Source organism: Vairimorpha necatrix, chromosome 4 (assembly GCF_036630325.1).
Source record: "Vairimorpha necatrix chromosome 4, complete sequence".
NCBI classification, from domain to species: domain Eukaryota; kingdom Fungi; phylum Microsporidia; family Nosematidae; genus Vairimorpha; species Vairimorpha necatrix.
In genome coordinates this window covers 229,680-249,504 of record NC_088819.1, presented here as the reverse complement: position 1 = coordinate 249,504, position 19,825 = coordinate 229,680, and the positions used below count along the sequence as shown (strand labels likewise).

At 25.5% G+C, this 19,825-nt stretch overlaps 3 protein-coding genes across 3 annotated transcripts; 2 read left to right on the top strand and 1 right to left on the bottom strand.

Moving 5' to 3' along the window:
* Nucleotides 1–4,483: 4,483 nt before the first annotated feature.
* VNE69_04033 (putative SP-containing membrane protein) lies at nucleotides 4,484–5,272 on the top strand (the record flags this gene model as incomplete). Its single annotated transcript, XM_065473277.1, has 1 exon — nucleotides 4,484–5,272. The coding sequence occupies one exon, from the start codon at nucleotides 4,484–4,486 to the stop codon at nucleotides 5,270–5,272; it is 789 nt and encodes a 262-aa protein (XP_065329349.1).
* A 4,037-nt stretch (nucleotides 5,273–9,309) lies between these two features.
* VNE69_04032 (putative SP-containing protein) lies at nucleotides 9,310–9,855 on the top strand (the record flags this gene model as incomplete). The annotated part of the gene is made up of 1 exon (XM_065473276.1): nucleotides 9,310–9,855. The coding sequence occupies one exon, from the start codon at nucleotides 9,310–9,312 to the stop codon at nucleotides 9,853–9,855; it is 546 nt and encodes a 181-aa protein (XP_065329348.1).
* Nucleotides 9,856–16,041: 6,186 nt separating this feature from the next.
* VNE69_04031 (uncharacterized protein) lies at nucleotides 16,042–16,326 on the bottom strand (the record flags this gene model as incomplete). The annotated part of the gene is made up of 1 exon (XM_065473275.1): nucleotides 16,042–16,326. The coding sequence occupies one exon, from the start codon at nucleotides 16,324–16,326 to the stop codon at nucleotides 16,042–16,044; it is 285 nt and encodes a 94-aa protein (XP_065329347.1).
* Between the last annotated feature and the right edge of the window lie 3,499 nt (nucleotides 16,327–19,825).

Sequence of the window (19,825 nt, the reverse complement as noted above, 5' to 3'; positions counted from 1 at the left end):
TTTTTAAAACTGAAAAATGTTTACAAATCAAATATCCGTTCCTTAAATTCAAAATCACAGGGTTAGAAAAATATACAAGATAGAAATACTGTATTCATACCTAAATATTGACAAATGTGCCAAACTTTGTCAAAGCATATTTTACAAAGTCATAGTAAAGAAAGGTATGATTATAAACATAAATTTTGTAGTAATATTTTATAAGACACATTTCTTAATTAGCCCTGTCCTTAAAAGGTACAATTTAATTGTGTAATTTATAGAAAACTGTTTGACGCTATAAACAACCCAAAATCACGCATTTCAGATTTGGCATCTTGTTCTGTATGGGATATGTAATATGCATCTTCTATATAGTTTAGTCTTATTGAACAGAGTAGTTATTGCATTGTTAATAATTGTTTTTTTTTCTTTAATGCATTTTATTGTGTCAAATACATTTTTGTAAATATATGTGTGAGCTCAGAAATATCACACATTTAATTAGCATCAGGTTTTAATTTTAAAACAAGCAATAAGATGTCCTGAGTTTGGCGAGTAGATATTTAGTGTAGACTGTCTTTCTACGACATGTTAATTTTATCGAAAATTATTATAACTCAGAGAAATAAAAGGTTCTAGATAGACTAGTTTTCAGTAAAATTTACCGAAAACATCTTTTCTTTATATTTTTATATCTTGAGCTTTTGAATTGGGGTAGATCATCAAATGTAAAAAAATCAGAGAATCGTCAAGTTCAAAATAAATTTTATGAATTTTTGTTTCTCTGTGGACAATTTTGAACATATTTTCGTTATGAATCTTATATAAAGACTGTATATCATTTAGATACCAAGTGGGATCGAATGGAACTAAGATTTTATGAAAAGATACAACGAGGTAGTTAAGACCTTCCAACTCTTACTATGTATTTAATATGGTATTGATTGATAAGCGGGAACCTGATATTAAAATTATGAAAATTGATCGTGCGGAGATAAAAGGAGATACGAAGGTATCTACAAATATAAATATCGCACATGATCATATGATACTCTTGAGTTAAAAGAAATAATTTAGTTGAAGTTGGACTAATAACTTTAATCGACTTAACATTGTAAAAATCATATTACCAAGAGCATTTACATTTATCTGACAGAAATAGTATTTTATGTATTGACATTTAAAAGAATGGTTACCAAATATCACATAAAATACACCAAAAAACAAGACTATGTTCATTGAAGCATCCATTTTATGGGTTGTGCTTAAAAAGACTAAATATCTTTTGGGTCGCCACAGGAATATGCTGGAGAGGAAGAATATATTACATAGAGTGCAGTAAATAGCCCGCAAAATATTTAGAAGAGGTATATGTATTGAACAAACGGCCTAAAACTTAATACATAAACAATAAGCTAGATTTATAGCTATGAAAATCTGAATCCCATGAACGACATCGGGACATCTGTTCTACCAAATTAGTTATGGAAATAACCTGTAGGTAATAATTATGACTGTAGTTTATTGAACACGGCGCTAGTTTTGACATATGCCATCGTGTTAAATTAGAAAGTGATTTAAAACTTTGTTTTTTAATATTGTGCAAAAAACCAACACTTTTATTTTTGTTTGTATTAAAAGCTGAACAATTCTGGTGTAAAAAAGACCACTAAAGTTAAAATACATTTAAAAAAAACACTATAAAAATGATAGTAAACAAACTTGGAGATTTTGAAGACACATTATCAATCTCAACCAAACAAAATCAATGTAACATGAAGTAAAAGAGGATCTAAATTTCATTAAAGAGATATAATTCTTTTTTTTATCTATAGACATGAGAAAAAATTACAAAAATTCTACTAAATTCTAATTTCAGTAAAAAAAATTTAAAGGCAAAAGAAGAAAAAAGACAAATAAAATCTGAATCATAATAAAACATATAAAAAGCATACTAGTAAAACATTACATAATTTGTCCTGTTTTTTGAAGACTTTGACTGGAATGTAACTATATCGTAATATCTAAAGAATGGAATTAAAAAAAGGTCTTATAAGCAGAAAAACTAAATATGAAATTATAAGTATTGCTACTATAATACCCGTTGATTTAGAAAAGACTCTACTCATTTTCTTGCTAATTTCGAGAGAAGTAATATACAAATAAAACAGGGCTAATAAATTGTCTTTTCTAATATTTATGAATTATTAGTGACAAAATATCGACTTGAATTGCAACATGAATTATGTTAGTAATAAAGAAAAAAAATCCATGCTGGTCTTTTAGAAAGACAACCAGCAAAATTTAGAAAGACGGCAATTAGACGCGCCATTCATCTTTAATCTATGGTTTTCTAACCACTTTGATGATTTTAAATTTATATACTGACCATTTCTCGCTTATTTTTTTACTCTCCGAAAAAAATTATAAAAATACTTCGTTAATTTGTAATTATAAAAGAAGAATATCAGTTTAGAGTGGTTTTATTGTAATATTATGCTGGAAAGGAAGATTTTGATGCATCTTGCTCTATAAATGATTGGAGATATAGTAAAAATCAATAAATTACAACATCAAAGTTTAGTCAAGCTTTAGATTAAATTTTTAAATTGTAGGAAAAGCTACACATTTCAAATATGTGTGTCGATGATTTGATAAGTTAATAATAAAAAACCCATGTTTTCATTCTAACAGAAAAATGGGTTTTCTAAAACTCAGTACATCATAACAGCAAAAGAAATTAAACCAAAAACAGAAACAATAGATAATACTCAACAAAGAACAATATTTTTGAATTTTTTGTTTTAGTTTTCTTCAAGAAAAAAATCTGGTACATGGTTGTTTGAAACCGCTTTGGAAAAATGAATGGAGTCCTAAATAAAATACAAAATTTGTTAAAAATGCAGTCTTTTTGAAAATGGAAATTTTTTGAAGATCATTTTATAAAAATTGGAGAAATGCATAACAAGCGTGTGCCTTATTTGTCCTGTATCTAGTAGAAATGCGGCTATTTTCCTTGAGGGGAACAATATGTGTCACCAGTTCTATTGTATTTATTATCAATGGTAACATTGATGCCGCACAATACAAATCGCATGATGGAGTACAGGACTGTAAATCGCGTCATTGGTTTCGTAAACTTTAACGATCCTAAAACACAATACTATACAAATTGAGAGATTTTAGTTTCTTTCCAAGAAAATATGCGTTTTAGGCAAGGAACAAACCAGGACAAGACAATAAGTACCTTTAACTGTTCCTTTGATCTTAATAAATAGCTAAAAATCGACCTATAGACCATCATCTTTTATTATCAAAAACAAATTGCCAAGTATTTTTTTATATTTCCCCCCTTTTTTTATAATTTTCAAAGCGGATTCCAAACGGCCGTGTACCACAAATCTTATTAATTTTAAAGTTGACTTTTTGTCATTAATTTATAATTTAAGTGTTATTTTTCAATTTTTATACATACGTTATCGGATTTTTCGCTTTACAGTTAATTTTTAACTTTAAATATATCATATAAATTATTGCATAAAAAAATGGCATAAATTATAGGTATAAAAATATGCTGTGGACTGATCGTTTTTCATCAGTCCGGGAAGAATGTTTTAAATTAAGTTTTTTATTATCCTTCATACCCTCCTAGATTAAGTTTCTTTTATGTTTATCGGAGGGAAAATATTGTACATTTCCCCTCAAAACCGATACGGTCAGAAGGAGGAGAATACTTATAGAAAAGTATTCTCCGATCTCTAGATCATCTTAAAACCACTGGAGATCTGTCCCTTGACATCCACAAATAAAATCTAAAATATCTAAAAAATTTTTATCTTAAAAATATTTTATTTTTGTTAAAATGTATTTTTGATTAAAATATGGTCTGAAAAAAAATAATATTATATTTTTTAAACTTCTTAACACAATAATTCTAAGAATAAATAACTTGTTCTTACATAATCTTACAAATAAACTATATAGAAAACTTGCTTCTGTTTTACACTAAACATCGAGCATTCAAGTACAGTAAAAAATGTTATTTTTTGTTTGAAAAACAATTTGCCCATAATTAATAAAATAACAAGAGCCGCATTTTGTATTTTCTATATTATAAATCGAGGGCCAAAAAATAAGGGATAAAAAGAAAAATAAAATGCTAAACTTTTTGAACTACGTCACAAGAGCAATATTCACATGGGGATATTTAATATGTATTTTTTTGTAAAAATTGTGAGTTCTCACAGTGATATTAATGATAAATTTTTTCAACCAACAAATTGTTTGCTCTCATGATGATATTTTTTTTGAGTGGTTATTTTTTTTACGCAAATAGTAAATATAAAAATTAAAAATTTTGTTATTATCTTTCTTAGTGTCCTTTTACAAATTTTTAATCTCTTTTAAAATTCTATTATCCCATAATAGTAAATATTAAAATCAAAAAAAGTGTATTAGTTTGTTAATTAATATTCTAAAAAAAAATAATTTTTTACCCTAAATGAATGCTGCTCTCATTTTAATACAATTACTTTTAATAATAAAAACAAGTGGTGTCTATAACAATACAGAGTTTTGCAACAGCTTAGATAATTTCAAAAAAGCACCACTGTTTGATAAAAAATTAGTACATCAGATATTAATTAAAATCTGGAAATTGGTCTTAAAAAAAAAAAATTCTATACACAATGCACGATTCGATACTTCGGAAACTAAACTACAGCATGTTTATTTACTAAAAGGTATGAAAGCTTTGAACTTGGGAGATGATGTTGGAAAAATAAGTAGAATAAAGATGAGTAAAAGCGAAATTCGATTTATTGATGATGTTATAGAAATCGCGAAATCTTTTTTCAAAGGTGGACCTGTATGTGATCCATCAATATTTAATAAGCCTGGGAATCATGACGATGGCTTAGAAAAATTTATTAATAAATATGTATGTTTTATAATAAATAAAGATGGATCGCTGTCAGTTGTTTTTAAACTGTGTCCTGGGCTTGAGCCATATTATGGGTTATGTTTTAATGAAAAAGAAGATAGTTATGTTGAAGGAATACATGAATTTCACACAAATCAAATTAAACATAATTATTGTTTGACTCATAACTCCTCAAAAGATGAATTAGTTAATAATAAGACCAATTATACATCTAATATAATTGCAGGAATAATAGCATTAGTAATATTCGTTATAGGGGTGTTTTGTTACTTTTTTTTAAAAAATTGGAAGAATTATAAAAGTGTTAATTTAGATGATAAACAGAAAAAACATTCTGAAATTCCATAGACTACTTTTAATAGATTTACTACTTCTTATTAAATTTTTTATAAAACTTTAATATTACTAATCCATTTTAAAAATTATTGATTTATTACTTGCGTCATAAAATATTTTTTTGATCCCGCAAAAACAGTTCAATTTTAAAGTTTTACATTTTCTTTTTATTGTGGAATTGATTAAGTTATATGACATAATATGAAATTCGTTTACAAAAAAGCATAATCATGTCATACTTTTTTTAATGTTTTCCTGTAGTATTTTCTTCAATTTAGATATATGCCCGGCCAGATTCGGCCACGAAGCATAATCATTAATTTTATTCAGAGTTTTCTACATAAGCTTTTCATTTACAGTGTATTCCTGTATTTGAATTCTCAACAATCATTATTAGTGTTTTGAAGTTGATTATAACTTTCGACTAACGCTCAATAATTTTTATTGAAGGATTTTTACATGACATTTATGAAATTACTAAAGGTATTTAATTAATCTTAATGATATTTTATATATAAATGCTATCTAGATAGATAAGATATATTTTAATTCTTTTACTGTTTCTAACATAAAAACTATACTCGATTTTTAAAAAGAAAAAAAAACTCTTACAAAGACTTTATTTATATTTTTTTGAATTACGAGAAACTGTAATCGTACACAGATAATTTTAACTTAATTAATTAATCTAGTATAAATGGAGCCATATGCCATTTCTCATATAACGAAATTGTAAATGTGGCAGGTATAAATAGTTTATAATAAATTTTTCTGTTAAAAAACTAGTTCTTCTTCATTTTTTTTTACAAAGTAGATTCTTAATAGTGTCTATGAAATATTTGATAGTATCTCTTTGAATCCTAGTCGATAAATTTAAGGGTGGTGTTAGAAGATAGCGTGAAAAGTTTATTTGTGAGAAGAGAACTCCCATCATTTAAGTTTCGAAAGTCATAGAAGTTACACGTATAAATATGTAAATTAGTTAACATGCTAATTTTTATATGGAAAATTTCACTGCGAAAAATACCAAAACTATGGGGGTAGGTAACTAGATTTCGCAAAAATGTTGACTAAGGAAAATTTAACATTATAAATGTACAAGTTAATTACTAATATGACTTTTTTTACTGATATTATTTATTAATTTACAAAAGTAGAATGTTTAAAGTTTGTATATAAAAAATTAGAAGATTTTCTTCGAAATAAGGAAGGAATAATTAAATCGAAAAGTTTACCAAATTTAAAAAGCATTGGGAACGAAATGATACGAAGTGATTTTTTTTAAGACTTGAAAACACCTAAGATAAAGTTTAATTGTTGTAAGGGATTTTAGTGTCAAAAAAGAGATTGCGAATATTTGAAATGTTTATCTTAGCTTTATTGTATATTCTTGACTTAAAACATACAGATGCTACATCTACAATCATATAATTCTATCGATATCTAAATTTTAGACATGGCAACTTAGAAGTCACGAATAAATGCCACAAGTATAGATTTGTTCTAATTATCATAAAATGTTAGCATGTATAAAAAATTTCAAATTCATCAATATTAATGTTTGTAAAACTTTGATACGTATTTATTAAAGATGTAAAAATTCTTCTAACAATAAACAAATGTACATTAATACCTGAAAATAAGATGTAAAGAACCGAAATGATAAATTATATATATATATATATATATATATTTTTTTTTTTGGGGGGGGGGGTTATAATTACCCAGAATTGGTTATCAATACTGTAGCGAATATAGAAAATTTGATTGTAGCAATAAAAATCGACGTTATAACTTTTCGCCGAATTTAATATAAATTCTCGATTATATTAGAAAGGCTTGTAATGTTTAGTAATAATAAATTTGCGGTAATATTGATGCAATTAATTTATTTTCGTATACAAAATAGAGATAATGTTTGATTTTCCAAGAGCCAATACAATATATAAAGTTTGACATAAAATAGCTTAGAGGCCGGATTTCAATATTGTAACTACACAAAACATTATTCAATATATGTATATCACTATGTGTTAAATTTACTTAAGCAAGATAAATTGTTAAACCTTTTGCATTTAACCTGACAAATGATAGCGAAGAAATAAAATTTAAACGAAAAAATATCAATTTTATGAGTATAGCAAAAGAGCATATATTAAAAACACCTGAAAATACATTTATAATATGTATAGATGTTAATTAGGCCTAGTTAACAGCGAAGGTGTCATATTGATAAATATGATATCTTTGAAAAATTATAATGCGACAATATTTGAATATTAACAAACGAAAAATTTTATAGATCGTGTGGTAATGTTATAACAATTGTACAAAGGCTCGACATATAATATAACTAATTATCACAACGTCAAAATCAAATAACTTCGTTTTTCTATTATCATATTGCATAAATTGATTATAACTCCAAGATAAATAGTAATGAAATAAAAGCTTTTTGTAGTAGCTGCAAAAAATATCAAAAAAATAAAATTTAAGGCGAATACACCGACTTTGTATTAAATATTTTTTTCACAAAATCAAAAGCATAATTAAAATCTGAAATTTTAATACACAAAATGGATCTCAAAAATTTTAAAAAATGAAAAAACGTAAATAATTGACATTTTTTCGAATGTATAAATTTATTTTAATAGTTAAATGAACAATTAAAATAAAATGCCACACGTTTAAAAAGTAAAATATATCCTAGTTAAAACATTAAAATACATTACTTCAAAAATATTCAAATGTGGATCATCTACATTTCATATTTCAGCTACTATACATGTTATATTCATTTGCAAATTTAATAGGCAGGCAAGGGTTTAATGTAGTGATCAAAATAATACATGAAATTATTTAGCACAAAGTAGAAAGATATAATTTTTAATAGAACTTTTCTAATTAAATGTGCTGTAATAAATAAGTATAATCAAAATTTAAAAATAAACTTTTCATTAAAAAACTATTATCTAAATTATAAATTTATCTTTCAAGCATATATATAATAGTTTAAATATATTTAAATAAATTTATACTTATTTTTTTATAATCACATAATCCTGCTCTGGATGGTAACATCTAATTTCACACAATCGAATTCTTTTTAATAACTCTATTTGTTTTTTTTTGTTTTTATTTCACACTTTTTGTTACGAGTTTTAGCTTGCAACTAAGATATACTTGTCTAAACATCATATCAATTTTTTATAATCATTATTAAGACTCTTAATCCATGTTAATGTTCATATAGAACACTGATTTTTACAGTTAGTATAAGTACAAATATATTTGAGTACATTTTTACTTATCCCGAATGATGTAGTGACAAATGACCAGGCAAAATTTTCATGAAATACATTTAACGAACAATTATAACACACATTTAATTAATTAGGTGTATGAAAAATTAAAGAATATATTGTTACATTTTCGACAATGTGAACTTTTTTGAATTTAATAAGAAAAATAAAAAAATATCCCTCCTGCAGTTTTCGTTTTGATAAACATAACAGCCCCTAAATAATGATAATCTGAGAAAAATGGTACATAATAAAGCATAATTTTTATTTATAAACTAATAAAATTTTATTTGTCAGAAATATAAACATTCTATGTGTTAAAGTTATATCATAAATATATCATTTTAATTGATTCCACATATCTATTATAAAAAAACAATTGTCGAACAATGACAGAAAATATAGAGAATTAAGTATAATCTTCGTGTACGTACTAATGGCCGTTATCTTCGTTTTACATACAACTATTTTCTTCGATTTTCGATTGAAATTTTCCGTTGATCATAATTTTAAAAAAATTATATATCATATCATTAATATATAAAGCTTCAAAAACAACTAACAAAACATAACATAAAATTATATTTGAATACAAAATATATACATATTAAATATTATTCTTTAGTCACTATTTTTGAAGATCTCTCCATAAATAAACAGGAATTACTCAATAGACAAATTAATAACAGTTTAAACAAAATATAAGCAAACAATTTTCAAAAATCGAAAATATTTTTCTGCCCATAAATGAACGTTGTAAATTGGTTTTTTATTTTATTAGAATTTGTTAAACTAAGTGATCCAATATCTCGAGATATAAGACAGAGGTTAAAAGGAATCTTTAACGAAATTGATCCAGAAGAAATTTTAAGTAATTTATTAAAAGAAATTTGTCACACTGAAACTCCTTTAATAGAGAAATATACCAAAGAAGAATATGATTTAAAGGAATTTATTGTCTTTCAAAATGTTTGGAAAATAAGATTCGAAAAAGAAGTTGAAAAATTCATATATTATGAGAATTTTTTGTATAATAAGATTAAGAAATATGCATTTGATGAGATAAATAACAAAATAAAATCACTGAGGATATACAAATATAATAAGAAAAAGATTAAAGGAGGGGAAAGGGATTTAGTTAATTATTTATTATCAACCAAAAAGAAATACGAAAAATCAATGAAGCAAAAAAGTAAAAGTTTTCAAAAAAGTGTAGATGAAATACAAGAAGATTTACACCTTAAAAAGAATTTTTATGGAATTAGAATGCGAAAAAACGCTACTAAGAGCTAAAAGGAAATAATTTTTTTTAATATACTGCAATCAAACGCAATTAAAGATTATTTGTTTTATGACAATTCTTTTTTTATTTTTAAAGTTTATAAAAAGAATGTATTTTTCGATTGGATTTATGTTCTATGAGTTTATAAGTGGAGATAAAGAAACTAATACATACATATAACATAAAAATATTTTCATTATTCATTTGTATAATAACCTGTTATGCCTAAAATTATATATAAATGTCGAAATTTTTATTTAGTTCATATGTGTGTTACTATTTATTATTGCACCAAGAATATTATTATCTAAATAGTTTTAAAATAAAAAAGGATAGATTATATTATACAAAAAAATATCATAACATACATTGAATAAATGGCTTTTATATACGGAACCAATTTTGAAGCCAATTCTTACTATTTTATAGGACAACAATAGAAGACTTAAAGCCTCTAATATTGAATGTATTTTTGTATTATGATTACTTTTCATCTTTTATTTTTTTTGTTATATTAATTTTTCAAACAATAAAATACCTTCAACCTTCTTACATTTTATAATTGCTCATTCGTCATGTTTATCAAGAACAATAATGATAAACTTGAACGAAGTTTTATTTAAAATAAACAACAGTTTACACTCAATCTAATTTTTATAATAATATACATGCAAGAACACGTATTCACGATTTTATTATTCTAATAAAATCATGTTAAAAACATTTAAATCAAAGGCATAACACGATTGAATGCTTATATCGTTTATAAACAATAAACTTATTATTACAATAACAAATTTCCCACTTACAAATTTTTTTTTTGGAGTTGAAAACACATTTGTTTTAGGTCTAAAATCATACAATATGTTTTTTATGACTGGGTTTAATTCCATTTTCTACTCAAGTACTATATATAAATGCTCTACTAGACTTTCCTAGGAGTAAAATGCTTTTTTTCAACTTCATATTTAAGAATATACTTAAACTAAAAACAATACTATTTTAATGAAACTATGCATTCTAAACCCAAGTTATATTCTGTTGCACAGTCTTTTGGTACGTCTAGTAAAAATAAATAATATTTAAGCTCAATTTTTATATATTTAACTTGCATGTGTGAGTTGATGTACATTACTATTTAATTTAAATAATCGCATATAATAATTTTTACAGAAAACAAGCGAAACAATTATAATATACTAGAATTATATTTTATAGGAGTAAATTATAGTTTGTGTAATATGTTTAGACGTATACACGTGACACTCTTATTTAATTTTTGGCTCTTATGGCCATTTTAAATTTTGTAAAAACTAAAAAATAAGATACGTTTTTGTAACGACCTAGTTGTATTATTTTTGTCATATGTGACATATACCTCAGTAAAATTACAATAATAAATTTCCATTTAACCCATGTTTTTTTTCATTTATAATTTTCGTTTTAAAAACAACAGCCAACAAAGAGTCTATTATAGTATCTATTAAAAAAGAATCAGTTTATACAATTTTTCTAGGGCCTACAAACGAACTAAAAACTGGAACTATTTGTGTAATTTATTAGTAATTAACAAAAATATAAAATCGGTATTTAAATTGATAAATAGAAAAAATAAGTTAAACTATTATGTCTAAAATAAGGAATTTTCATGGTGCGAAAATGTCGTTAAATGATAAAATCAATAAATTATGCATATACACACGATACTTTCATGAAAGAAGTTTTTTTTTGAGTGTAAGTTTTTTAAAGCTAGTTCTAAATTTGATAATACTAAAGGTTATTTCATGTCCCTAGTATATTCTAAAAACAAACTTTTAGTGAATAAAATATGAAAAACAGTATATTTTAATTTATGAGCAGAGCCAATATTTTTAAATATATGTTTTATTGCAAGAGAAGAAGATATTAAAAACAATGAAATAAAACATCTCTGGATTATAATGAAAATGTATATTATATATATATCATAGATTTTGAATGTTTGAAGAAAATGAAAACTCAAATAAAACAAAAGTTGGGGAAAATGAATATTTAGATAATTTAAAATTTAAAATCACACCGACGAAGAAAAAACGAAGGAGATCAATTAAAAAGAAAAATTTAAGCGACGCTGTAAGTTCTAGTATATATAACAATTTTGAAGAACACGACGCTGTAAAAAAAAAATCAAAACATCTATTAAATTGAAAAAATCCGGCGCTACTAAGAAAATCGCCTCACTCAACCAAAGCATATCAAAAAAACTTAATTTTCTAAAATCAAAAAACCCCTCTCGTTTCTTATTTTTGTTTCTAGGGGGGCGATCTTCCAAGCTATGGTCTTTTCCCCTTTTCTTTCACATTTTTCTTACTCTTCATGCCAGCAGGAATTTTGGAAAAGGTCAGAGAACTTAATCTTGCAATTCTAAGTTATAATTTGATAATCTCACAATTACTGTTTTATTAGAATTAGATGTGATAAAGCCCATCATTCCATTTTTTCAAAGTAATTTCACTGAAACATGTCTATTGCAAGCGTTTCTTTCTTTTTCGATGGGAATGGTTCAGATGTATGTAAAAAATGCAAAATGTAATGTATTTTAAAAAAGCACGAAATAAATAAAATGTATTTTAAAAAAAGCACGAAATTAATAAAATTTCCATTTAATATGAAAGATTCTTTTGAGTTTATATTGTTGGGTATTTTCTTCCTCGAACTACTAAGCTATAAATTTTTGCAAAATATCCGAGTCAATGTACATTGAATTAAAAATATATTTATGGACATTAAAAGCTAGACTCCATCAGATATAGAAAAGATAAGGGAGAAAATACAAGGGTACAAGTCGATGAAACGGACATATGCAATGACCCGGTGATTGATATTCCGTCGTCTTTACACGACAATACTTCTAATATACTTGGATACTTGTGGAGTTGTAGAAGGGTATGGAACGATTTTTTTTGTTACATTAATTCCTAGCAGAAAACATGAAATTTCATAGAAAGAGTTTAAAAAACATTTACTCTCAGGAACTATTATTTTATTGACGGATATCCACCATAACCTTAAGCCGTGGCTAATTTTGGATCTTCGCATGAGATAGTAAACCATGGCAAAGGATTAGAAAACAGCGAGGTTGAACATACAAATTAGATCGAAACATTCTTTAGCAATTAAAACACGATCAAAGAAAAATAATTGTGTCAAATCGTGATCGTATCGCTAACTTTTTAAAAGATTTTTATGGCGAAGAGACAGTCTTTATATAGAAAAAAAAAATATTCCATTCCCTATGCCTTTGCTTTTTTTTTACAAAAATATTTAGTTATTTAAAAAATATTTAATAAATTTAATGATTTTTTAGGGGGTATTTTTCTAGTGGAACCAAAAGGACGATGACATAAAAAACTTAATAGCCATAAACATTCTTATTATTTTATTACATTTTTGTATGATATCAATTTCATTTTTTTGATAAATCGAATCTGGTATAAACTCAATCTGCTGATTTTAATTGATAAATAATCTTTTTTTTGTTAAAATCAAATCCTTCAATAATTATACTATAAAGATGTTTTTAAAAAGAATTTTATCGTCAATTTAAAGAGTGTGATATACAGAATTAGTATTACGTTCGTAATTTAGGAATTCAAAACAAATTTTTAAAGATCTCATATTTTTTTAGATTTCCTTAATTTAAAAGGATCCTAAAAATGTTACATTACGAGATGAGTCAAGCAAAGCATTTTATAGGCTAAAATATATTCTTTATTTTTTCTAATTTTTTCTCTCAAAAAACTTTTCCTTTCTGTACAATTTTTGGAAATACAAATTCGTGTACAAGTTACTTTGTTTTGTAATTGAATTACTTTTACATAAGCGCTTTATATAGTAGAATCCGGTGTATTAAGTTATTAAGAATTTAAATCGGGATATGAAAAAAAATCATTTTCTACTAATGAAAATACTTTTACTATTTACTCAAAATTTTTAAGCTATGTTAGATTCTTAAAAATATTTTGAGATCCCCTTCATTAATTTTTTTCATAATTTCTCTATAGTATATGCAAATGCAGTCTTGATTATACCAATTGACTGCAAAACAGTATTATTTTATGCAGTTTAGAACCTAGATTTTCCGAGGTTATTATTTTACTACTGATGGATTCGCTTTACTACTTTCCAAAAAAAATAATTTTTAATGGCAGTTTTGACCTATGTGTTTTATAAAATTGCAGATTTTTGTGTCTTCAGAATCGAGATAGTATGTCAAAAGCATATTTGTATTCCTTGAAATTTTGATCTACGATTTTTATGACTTCTTATAACAGCAAGATATCTAGTGATCCATAAATTTTCTATGATATATACAAGAATAAATGACAACTTGTGTTAAAATTTCATTGTCACTTATGTTTTTAAAACACGATTTTTTTTTCATGATAGATCTTAATTAAATTCATCGATGATAAATTGTCAATGTAGCAATAATTTCAATTTTTATACACTTAAAGTATCGTAATTCGATAAAAATTTACTAAAGAAACCATTGACATTAATGGCGGCGGGTTAAGACCAGACCTTTTTTCTTTCTTAGGGAGAAACAAAAATTATAAAAGTTTATTTTCTAAAAACTATAATAATTCCAATAAAATTCGTGTCACACAGGATATTTTCATAGATTGTAAATCTTCCTCAGCATCTATCTTTTTAGAAAATTTAAAATTCAATTTCTAGGTATAATACCATATTTAAGATGTGAAAAGATTTTTTAAAAAAATAAAAAGTCTCTCCTGCTTCGCTATAAAGCTACAATATGTAAATTAACACGACGTTTATCGTTGATAGATTCGACTGCTTCGAGATAAGCTAAAGCTATTCCGTTTAACGTGTTGTTCAAATTTTTTATGTGCTTTATTAGAATCCCATAGTTGTAGTATAGTATGGGGTTGTACTATTTTAGTTATCAGTTCTAATGTTCTATACCTTTATCCCAACCAATTAAGGGGTTCGACTGTATCATATCTTTTCGACAGTAATACTCAAATTTCCTCATTACAATTCCCGTTTCGTTGGTTTGTGTCACCTCTTTAAAATTATTATTTTTTTTCTCATTTTTTTTCTTTCAAAGTAATTGAAAATTATTTTTAAAAACCTAACGACCCTAAAGCTGACAAACAGAATTTTTGTTTGGGTTTACTATGAACTGTTTTTCTGTGAATGGGTACAGAAGATACAAATTTTTATGTTAGGTATCTTTTAGAGTAGAAAATGAAGTTCCATCAAAAACTCCCGTTGAAGTTACGTCCCACCCCATCCTTAAATTCAAACCTGTAGCAGTCAAGGTGCAAATTGTACAGAGATAATCTAATTATTCCTGATATTTTGTACATTCCTTTTTTAGTAGATTTCATCTATTAGCCAATACTGTCTTATGAATCTTAAAATGTTATTCACATGTTGCCGAGAGGTTTCAGACATACCATAAGGGCAAAATTTTCATTGCAAAATCATTCAAAACAAAAAATGTTTATAACTCAAGAAATATTTTTTATATAAATCTTTAAATTTTAACTTCTTGGCACATGATTCGCAAAAAAACATTTTCCAACTGTATGGGTAGGAGCCTGGATTTGGTATGTAAAAAAACAATGAAAGTCTGGGCGTAGACAGTTGCGCTCTTTTTTAATATTTTTATGTCATATTGTTCTTTTTAGGCTTTTAACGCTGCATATTCACCTAGTAGAACACAGTGTATATTTTACAAAGTTTTTGAAGTTCAACCTCAAGGAAGTGTAAAACTTAAATATACATAATTATAAGCATACATTCCGAAGAAATATAAAAAAATTTTCAATAAATTAAAACTTTTTATTATTTAATATAATTTTCCTTGAAAAATTGATATTATTTGCTTCGAATTTTTTTTGAACCTCCTGTATCTTATGAGGTTGTATTAGAAAAGGATAATGGAACTCGGGAATTCGTATTTTATTCCTTGAATCTTGTGGTATAATGTAATCATAATTCACGTCATAAATTGGTATTTTTTTGTCGAATGATATTTCTGATGTTCTATATAAATATGTTATTGTTTTATAATCATTAGAATACATTCCCACTATATAATAGTTTTTTGTGGAATCAAAGACAATATTATTTTCAATAAAAATTTTATCGTCAACATATCTTTTTTTGCATGAAAAAGATTCTTCTTAATCTAGAAAAGATTTACTAAATTCATTGGTTATGTAGTGACCAGACCAACTATATTTAAAATACGAAAATGTATATGATTCCATTTTTTTATAATTTAAATGATTACTAGTATTCAAAATATTTGGTACTTCTCTTAATATATAAACGTAACATCCTACATCTGATTCATTAACATCAAGAGGTATAGTTAGATTACATACATTGTTATGTTTTAATGATAAGAGTATTTGAAGCGTTTCCCCATCAATTTCTAAAATATTAAGCATTAATGGAAGATACATGGGGGTAAAAAATATTTTTTTAATTCTAAAAAGTTTCTTTTTTGATGAGTTGTAAAATATATTAAAAATACGAAAAGTGATACTAAAATGGAAATAATGAGCAAAAATAGCATTAAGAAGTGTGATGTACATCACTACACCACATAATCAGCCGTCAAAACTATCGGCCGGTGAACGTCTCAGGTGGCCTGTCAAGAACAGTCACACATTCAACTCTTCAAACGAAAGTTGCATGGTCGTTTCTATATTCGTAGGTACGCCAATGTTTGTGTTTAGTGTTGAAAAAGAATAATAAATTAAAAATAAAATATAAAAGAAAACTTGCAGAGAAGGGTACGCGGAAATGATCAAAAGAGACTCATTAAATAATAACAATAAAGATTATAAAAAACATAATAAAACTAATTACATTAAAAACTATTTAGAGTTTTATTATATAAAGTGCCATGTCCCCTGGATACATGACAAGAAGATAAAAAAGAATTACTAATGAGTAGATATGTATCTTGTTGACATAAACTATAAGAAGCCAATATAAATTAATAAGAAACATTAAAATTTAACATATTTCAGAACAAACAAAATAAATTTGTTATTAGGAGGGAAATGATTTATAAGCATCAATATATATTTTATTTTGCTAATCTGAGAAAACACTCACATTAGGACCGAAACAATTTAAACTTTTCTACAGCTAAAAAAGTAAAATTTTAGAAGAGAAATAACTTACTCATAAAAGTCTCGTAGAAAAATTGTAGACTCATTAGTGATAAATGAGATCAAATTTGGGATTTTATTGTATGAAAAGATCCAACAATGCAGTGTAAATTTTTATTTAATGAAGCATCTTTTCTCTTCTTATGTCCCTATTTAAATCTTAAATTGCATCTCTTTGTAGGTAGAGATGATTAAATTTCCGTCTCCCGTCTTTCCCCATCACTTACTGGATCTCCTGATCATCTATATTCTGTAAAGAAATTTTCACGGGTCTTTTTCAGCAACAGAAATTGGATATACAACTGGGCGAATGTTAATTTAAGCCTTCTTCGGTGCATTTCATGGTATTTGGTAACCACGCAGTCCCATGTTAATACATACAGAAGAATATTACATTTAAAGTCATGCATCAGTAATATTTCATTGGCAAGAACATCTACTTTCTAACTTCTGACTTTCCACCTGCTTGAGATTATCAATTGAGATGACACCGATCAACAAGGCAATTAAATGTATTTATCTCTGTTATATGTAAATGTAAGATCAAAAAAACAAGGAAGCACTTAGTTCTAAGTACAAGAGACTGTAGAAAAGTATTGATCTGAAATATCACAATAAAGAAAATTAAAAAATGTAGCCAACCACCATAAGTTTGATATTCTTGTATTTGACAAGAGTAAAGAAAAAATACTACAGGGGTTGAATTTTTATAGTCAATTTTTTTTAAAATATATTAAAAAATAGAATTTGATATATCACGAAACATCAATAGAAATATGTGTAAAATAATATACAATCTCATTGACTTAGATAAATTTATGTTTCGCCTTACAATTTAAAACACCATACTATAATAGTGTAGAATCAATTACACGATAAGCTAAAATCAGTTTTAGAACTTGTTCAAAATTCGTTTCTACTGTATTATTTTATTTTCTTGCACAAAATCTAAATTTTAATATAAAAAATTCTCCAATATTACTAAGCTGTTGTAAATATGGAGGAAAAAAGCATAAGAAATGCCCACTTCTCTTATTTATCCTGAAACTTCTTTTTAATGATAAAAATTTGCAGTCCTGTGTGACTGCTTTCTCATTTCTAGGTATAAAAAATGTTTTTTTTTAAAAAAGTGGCTATAAAAATGCAAACCCCTGTAATAATAGTGAGAGATGAAAACCAATTACGATCGACTCACTATGCCGAGAAAAAGTTTATTATCATAATCTCTTGCAAATAATTTGGGTGTGATGCAGAAAATAACTATTCCGTAAGTTAACATGTTTGGATTATAACAAAATATTACAAAAATTTCATAAAAAATTTAGAAAACCATAGTTTCCTCAAGTAAAATCTGTTATACTCTTCAAAAAAAAGAAATCAGAATATATCTTATAAATCAAAAAGAAGGATACAAAAAGTGATGCTGTATATTGAATAATGGCTAGCTTAATTGCACTATGTAGAAAAATAACAGCTGAATAAAGTTGTGTATAGAGGAATATAACAGTAAAATAGAAACCTTATCATTAAAAATATTATAAATGATTTATAACCGTATACAATGCAAACCATGCAAAAGATTCATGTCTTTGATTTTAAATCTAAAATTATTTACGCACAAACTATATTGTTTCTTAACGTATATATCTTGCTAACAATGCATTTTTTATCATAACAAATCAAACAAGTTCTATGTTAATTGTATTATATGACACTTTTTCTTTGCGAGTTGAGACTATGTATTTAAATTATTAGATTACTTAATTAAATTTCGTATATTTATAGCAGAGGTCGTGTCTAAATAATTACTCACAATCAGCTAAATTTGTCAATACACAGCTATATAAAAAAGTTTTTGTCAATATCATCCCTCAAAAAAAAATTATCATTATGGCGACATCATTATGAATTCATTCAATCTATTATTTATATGAAATTCAAATAATGTATTAAACTAATATCTTGCATTTAAAATTCTTCATAAAATACAGACAAACAAACCCATAAACTATTATAACTAATTAATCAATATTTATATGAGAACCAGATTATATTTTCGCAAAAAAATAAACACAATGGATTTATAGTGTTTTTGTTATATTAATGCTGTTCCGTGCCTTAAATTATTTCTTTTAGTGCACCTACTATCAATACACCTTGCTAGTCTTGATTACTATAGTTGAATGTTTCTGTTTGTTGCAGATCAACATTAAAATTTCTTTGTTCTTTGTTGATCTAAATTATAAGTTAACAGATAAAAACTCATGATTTAATAGTAAATTTCTGAAATTCTCATAAAAAGCTTCAAAAAATATCTATAAAATACACTAAAAAACTGATTGTAATGTCAAAAAACTCCAGATATTACGTTATCAAGTTTTTAAAACGTAGATAATACTTCTAAAGAAGTAAAAATATTAAACTGCAATAATAAAGCGAAAGTAAAAAAATCATAAATAGCAACAATAATAAAATAAACATTATTAAAGTCGTTAAGTCTTCAACATTTTTATATTAATTTTCAAATACAAATACCCCCATGTTATTCATACTCATTGATTTTATATTTTAAATACCATCCTGAGAAAATCCCATTATATTTGCAGAAAAAATATATTACTATACTATACATTTAGGATTAAATCATATATCAAAAACTGGATATTTTAAAGCATTTTTTTTAAAAAAAAATGAAAAGTCAAGAAAATATTGTTATCAAAACAAAATAAATTGAAGCATGAACCTTTCATGATACTAAATTCAATTTTGTAAGATGGCGATA